Genomic DNA, 6,669 nt, shown 5'->3' with positions numbered 1-6,669 from the left:
CCACACACAACACGGGGACCACGAGCCTCAGGCACTATGTGACTTGCTTTCTTGCCCTACAGATTATCTTCGCTTGCCTAGTATTGCCTATAAATCAACACACAGAGTATGTGCTCTTCTGTGCGTGCCCCTGCCTTTGCCCAGCATGTTTTTGGGATACGTTCGTGTTGTAGGAGTGGCTCATTCTGTTTTAGTGGAGAAGTACTATTCCATTGTATGAATACAACACAATTTGGCTATCCATTACTTGCTGTATGATGAATACTGTTGGGTTATCCCAAATTTTTGGCTACTATGAATAAAACCGGTAGGAACATTCACATACATGCCTTCATGTGGTGTTTTTACTAGGAACAGAATTGTTAGGTCATTGAATTCTTTGTATATTCTGGATATGAATTTGACACATGTATTATGAATATTTTCTTCCATTATGTACTCACCTCTTCTTTTTAACATTTACTGTTGAGAGACAGAGCATGAGCAAGGGAGGGGCAGACAGAAAAGGAGACACAGAATCCAAAGCAGGCTCCAGGCTCTGAGCTGTCAGCACAGAGCCCGACTTGAGGCTCACAAACCATGAGATCGTGACTGGAGCCGAAGTCGGAGGCTTAACCGAGCCACCCAGGTGCCCCATTGTCTATTTTCTCAACGCAGTCTTTTGAAGAGCAAACTTTTTCATCTTTGTAAACCCCAGTTCGATTTTTACTTTTATACTCTGTGCTGTTGACACCTTTGTCTGACCCAAGGTCTCAGATTTTCTCTGATGTTTTCTTCCAGAAGTTTTAGAGTTAGGCTTTATATTTATGTCTGAAATCTACCCGTAGCTCATTTTTTGCATATGGTTCAAGATAAAGGTTGAAGTTCATTTTTTTTTCCTGTAAGGATATCCAGTTGACCGAACACCATTTGATTTCTTCTTTGTCCCGTGTTTGATTCAGAAATGTGTTTAATCTCAGACACTGGAGGAGAGATGTTAACAGTTATTTTTGTTACACATTTCTATCTTAACTCCTATGTTCAGAGAACATATTTTGTATGATTTAAATCATTTAAAATTTTTTCAGACTTGGTTTGGGGCCCAGCATATGCTCTATCCGGATGAATGTTCCATATGTACTGGAAAGAATACTTAATTTCTGCCATTGTTGGGTGTAGAGTCCTATAAATATAAATAATCAAATTGGTTCCTAAGATTTTACTTTTAACAGCTTTATTGAGATATAGTTGGCATATAATAAACTTCACATATTTAACCTGTACAGTCTGGTAAGCTCTGATAAATATCCTATCCTTTGAGATAAAACATACTTGCTCTTGATGTATTTATTTAAAATAGCAATGTTGGGTTCAGTTAACGTATTTTAAGGACTTTTGAAACTTTTTCATAAGTGAATTTGGCCTATATTCATCTTTTCCTTTTTTCTGTTCTTTATTTCTTTATCTTGTCTTATTGTGCTTAACAAGTATGGAGTCAAGGCCACAATGACCTGAGGACATCAGGTGGATGACTTTGAAAGGGATCCGAGGAAACGGAGGATAAATAGATATATGCATTGTGTTGATTGCGGAGATAATTTCATGAGTGTGTCAGTATACGTATATCAAAATTTACTGAGATTGCACACTTTAAATATGTAGTTTAGTATACGTCAACTCTATCTCAATAAAATTGTTAAAAATGCATAGTGGAGTTCAGTCCGGGGTCTTGTGAGGTTGTAATCAAGCTGTCAACAAGGAATGCAGTCATCTAAGACTTCACTGAGCCTGGAGGATTGATCCACTTCCAAGAGGGCTCGTTCACAAAGCTGTTGGCTAAAGGCCTCAGCTCCTCACTGACTTTCCTCTGGAGACCTCAGATCCTTGCCAAGAGGGCCTTGACGTAGGGATGTTCCATATGGCTTCCCCTGGAACAAGTGATCCAAAAGAGAGAAAGTGTCCAAGACAGAAGGCACAGAGACTTTCGTAAGCTCAGAAGTGACATCTCATGGTATTTCTGTAAGCTGACCAAGTCGGGTACCATGTTGGATGGGAAGTACACAAAGGTGTTAACACCAGGAGGTGAGGACCATGTTGAAAGCACCCTGTGCATGGGAGAATGACATCGATATACTGTGTGTGAGAGATTCAGTGCGTTCCTTGAAGCCTCATGATATGTTAAGTCCTGCATTTCAGACATGACCTAATTGAATCCTCAGTAGCCTTGTGAGAGAGGGACTTTAGTCATCTCCAACTACACTTGAAACTTCTGAGCCCTGAAGGAGCAAACACACGTGGTAAAGGTCAGTGCCATGCTGGGACTCAAAGCTGGGACTCCTGGAGACTCTGTCTCATTGTCTGTCACTGGATGCCCTCATCCCAAATCTACTGTCTCGCGGAAATATCAGTCCAGATGCTAGAGAACCAGTGACCCCTACAATTGTCTATTCTTCTGATAACCTGTTGAGCTCAAGGAACCCAGAAGCACTAGATGCTAAAGAACCAGCTGACCCCCACACTCTGTCCACCTCCCTGACAGGACCCTGTATGACCTGTTCCCTGAAACACTGATTTCTCAACACCTCTCCACTCATCTTCTCTATGCAATACTCATCTCTTCATCACTCCTCAGGGATTCTGTTCCCTCTGTCTGCATTTCCCTTCCTGCAAGGAAGTACATGGCTCACTCCCTCACCTCATCCAGACAGACCTTCGCTCACTGGTCATTAAAACTAACCCCCCCCACACACACTCAAATTCCTCATCCCCTGTTTTGAATTTTGCTTCTCTATAGAGTACTTAGCACTACATAAAGTACTGTGTATTTTAACACTTTTAGTTTGTGTATATCTGTGTCTTCACTAATGTAATCCATGAAAGTAACCATGTTTTATTATTATTAATCGACTATTTTTGGAGCAGTATTAGTTTCACAGCAGAATTGAGCAGAAGGTACAGAGACTGCCCTTATACCTGTCTGCCCCTCCCGCCCACACACACAATCTAGGAGTCGACACACAAGGGATCCTTTTTTTAATTGCTATTTTAGAGAGAGAGAAAACGTGAACAGGGGAGTGGGCAGAGGGAGAGAGAGAGAATCCCAAGCAGTCTCCACACTGAGTTCAATCCTAGGACCCTGAGATCATGACCTGAGCCAAAATCAAGAGTCAGATGCTCAACTGACTGAGCCACCCAGGAGCCACAATATCTTTATTTAAATAACCCTCTCCAGGGGCACCTCACTGGCTCAGTCAGTAGAGCATGCAACTCTTGACCTCAGGGTTGTAACTTCAAGCTGCACATTTGGTGTAGAGATTACTTAAAAACAAAATCCTTGGTGCACCTGGGTGGCTTAGTCAGTGAAGCGTCCAACTTGGGCTCAGGTCATGATCTCGCAGTTTGTGAGTTCGAGCCCCGCGTCGGGCTCTGTGCTGACAGCTCAGAGCCTGGAGCCGGCTTTGGATTCTGTGTCTCCCTCTCTCTGCCCCTCCCCTGCTCACACCTCTCCTCTCTCTCTCTCTCTGTCTCTCAAAAATAAACGTTAACAACAACAACAACAAAATCTTTTTAAATATATATAGTGCTTTCCTATGCTGAGTATATGGAAGACCAGCTGTGACAAAATGAAGCTTAGGAAACAGAACCAGAAAGTCATTCACGCCATGCATACATATCTGGGACCCTCAGTCACCTGACTGAGAGCCAAGCCTGACCTCTGTGCACAGGGAGTTCCGGTGTTTGAGGAAGGGAAGTGTCTTACACCTGTGTCTTAGAGTTGTCGAAACACTTCATCTGTACCTTTGTCTCCTCCCCTCCCAGGAAAGCACCAGAAGCATTCACATAGGAAACGAACAATGTTCACTGAGGACCAACTGGAAGCCTTGGAATTCTTGTTCAGTCAGAACCCTTACCCCCCACCCAGCCTGCAGAAGGAGATGGCCTTGAAATTGGAGATCCACCCGACAGTACTTCAGGTTGGAGAATAAAGCCTCACCTTGCCAAGCCACTTCCCCGGAATACCCTAAATTCAGAGACCCTAGGATAATTCCTGAAGCTTAATACCACTCTGGTCTCCAAGATTCCAAAGACCCAGACTCTTACCCCCAAACCCTCCCTCCCAACCCCTAGAGCAAGGATCTGCAAATCTTTTCTCTGTAGAGGGCCAGGCAGGAAATAGTTTAGACTCTGTGGGCTGTGTCACGTCTGCCAAAATTATTCAGCTCTGCAGGGACAGCGTGAAAGCAGCCATCAACAATAAGTAAATGAATGGGTGTGCCTGCATTCCCATAAAATTTTATAGACACACATTGGAAGTTCGTATAATTTTCACAGGTCACAAATATTCTTATTGTGCTTTTTTTTCCCCTCTCTTTCTCTCAACCATTTAAAGATGTGACACCTGTTCTTAGGGGCACCTGGCTGGCTCAGTCAGAAGAGCATGCAACTCTTCATCTAGGGATGGTGACTTCAAGCCCTAAGATGGGTGTAGGGATTACTTAAATGAATAAATAAAAACTTAAAAAAAAAACCAACACAAACAACGCTGTTCTTAGTTTATGCACCATACAAAAACACGGTTGCAGGTAAAAACTGGCCCATGAGCCTCAGTGTGTTGACATCAGTCTCTCCTGCTCTGGGTGTTTTGATCCCTGCCTCACTTTTTTTTTTTTATATTCATTATTGAGAGACAGAGCATGAGCATGAGCATGGGAGGGGCAGAGAGAGGGGGAGACACAGAATCCGAAGCAGGCTCCAGGTTCCGAGCTGTCAGCACAGAGCCTGACATGGGGTTCAAACCCACAAGCAGTGAGATCATGTCCTGGGACAAAGTCGGACACCCAACCAACTGAGCCACCCAGGTGCCCCCCTTGCCTCACTTTCTTTCCCCACCACCTCTCATTCCTGCTCCCTTTCACATATGTCGGGAGAGTTTGCAGCTATAGGATCTGAGAAGCAGAGTTGCACAACTAGCTGGGCTCACCTGGCACTGTCCATGGTATCGGGTAAAATGAAAACACGTGGACTCTCCTTTGGATTCACCAACCAGTTGCTCCTCTCTTTTCCTCCTTAGGTTTGGTTCAAGAACCACAGAGCAAAACTCAAGAAAGCCCAATACAAGCACATGCAGCAAAAACCAAAACCTGAACAAGAGCATGCAGCTGGGGTGGACCTCAAGACCAGCTCTTCCAAGAGAAACATGGCTACATCTCCAGGATTCTCTCATGGTGCCTACCCTGCATCCCTGGTTTACACAGATCATCCAATACCTTCCTTCCAACTCCGCATATGCCCCAATTTGAAGGCTCTCCCAGACCATTCCACTGGCCACAAAATAGTCCACTTTGGCTGCTGTCAAGATCCTAATATCTACTCCCTTTGTCCCATTTTGGAATCACAGATTCTTTCTGCAAGTTTCACTGTTAATCCCTTTGGTTCTACATCACCACAAAGAGCCTTATGAGAGAAGCAAGACACAAAATGTTACATATTGTCATTTGCAACGATGCCCAAACAAGGGACAGATATGAGATCTACACAACCTGGACGCATTTCATGAAAAGAAAAAAAAGACACAAAAATGCCCGTGTGGTGGAATTAAGCAGAAAGAGGCAGTAAAACTTACTGGGGATGGTGATGTTTCATGTCTTGATTAGGATGGAGCCTACCTGGATGTATAAAGTCATCAGAAGACACAGAAGTGTGATACTATCTACATCACAAAAAAAAAAAAAAACAATCATGACAGCATGGAGACATCAGCTAATGCCATGATGGTCATCATTTTGCAATACATAAACGTAACAAATCAACATCTTCGTGTACACCTTAAACTTGCACAACGTTATGTATCAATTGTATCTCAGTAAAGCTGGAGGAAAAAATGTTTTCATTATATCTCAATAAAGATATACATATATACATAATGGGACTACTAAGGACAGTTATCTTTTTTCCTGGTTCTTCTGTCTTGATTTTGTGATTTTGTCTTTTCTTCATCATTGTTCTGCTAATAGGATTTAGCCAATGTCAGTAAGTGGGAAGTTGGTTATTTTTCTTTCTAGTTTTCCTTTTTATTTATTTTTTTTGGTCACCTCCCCAGCCATTATTTTATGTCCTGAACACCCAAATATCTCCAGTCCCCCAATCCTCTCCAATTTTTGTCTTCTCTTCTTTTCTTTTTTTTTTTTTTTCTTTTTTGCTTCTCCCTCTACTAAGACAATGGAAACACCACAAGCCCTTCCAAGGAAATTCTCAGGCCTTCTTCCTTCCTAACCACTCTCTCCCTGTGCTTGTAGCATCTGTGAATGAGCCAAAGACGATCCCATTAACTGTGTGCTTTGTCAGGAACACGTAAGATTCTGAGCCTGTGGGATTATGCACTTGTTACCCGTCAGACCTGGCCTTGGTGCTCCCATGCAGGAAGATGCCCATAAGGCTGTGCACCTGTCCCTCAAAGGTGTCCTCAGGTTGTACAGGGGCAGCGTTGGGGTTCTGGCATCTCTGGTCCATCCTGAGCTTCAGAACCTGGGTGGCCTCAGAGCGGGCCAGTGGCCAAGCCAACCGCTCCACACTTTCCAGTGTGCACTCCTCACCAACTAGCACCTTACAGAGAGATGTCATGCTGGGGGCGGGGCTTTAAGAGGATTGCAGTCTCTCTCCCTCTCATTCTCGTTCTCCTCTGGCCAGAGG

At 43.6% G+C, this 6,669-nt stretch overlaps 1 protein-coding gene across 1 annotated transcript; it reads left to right on the top strand.

The window, feature by feature from the left end:
- The first annotated feature begins 2,021 nt into the window (after nt 1–2,021).
- On the top strand, nt 2,022–5,634 carry DPRX (divergent-paired related homeobox). The gene is made up of 3 exons (XM_007087150.2): nt 2,022–2,061; nt 3,799–3,953; nt 5,051–5,634. Exons 1-3 carry the CDS (start codon nt 2,022–2,024, stop codon nt 5,438–5,440), a joined length of 585 nt encoding a protein of 194 aa, XP_007087212.1. The 3' UTR covers nt 5,441–5,634.
- The last annotated feature ends 1,035 nt before the right edge of the window (nt 5,635–6,669 follow it).

Source organism: Panthera tigris, chromosome E2 (assembly GCF_018350195.1).
Source record: "Panthera tigris isolate Pti1 chromosome E2, P.tigris_Pti1_mat1.1, whole genome shotgun sequence".
NCBI classification, from domain to species: Eukaryota; Metazoa; Chordata; class Mammalia; order Carnivora; family Felidae; genus Panthera; species Panthera tigris.
The sequence above is the reverse complement of the archived record's forward strand: the minus strand, read 5'-3'. Positions and strand labels throughout refer to the sequence as shown.

Bases quoted from the DNA above. Each gene is read 5' to 3' on its own strand.
- DPRX (XM_007087150.2), top strand. From the start codon at position 2,022: ATGTTGGATGGGAAGTACACAAAGGTGTTAACACCAGGAG. The intron at 2,062-3,798 runs GTGAGGACCATG...CTCCCCTCCCAG, and splicing joins AAAGGTGTTAACACCAGGAG to GAAAGCACCAGAAGCATTCA. The intron at 3,954-5,050 runs GTTGGAGAATAA...TTTCCTCCTTAG, and splicing joins TCCACCCGACAGTACTTCAG to GTTTGGTTCAAGAACCACAG.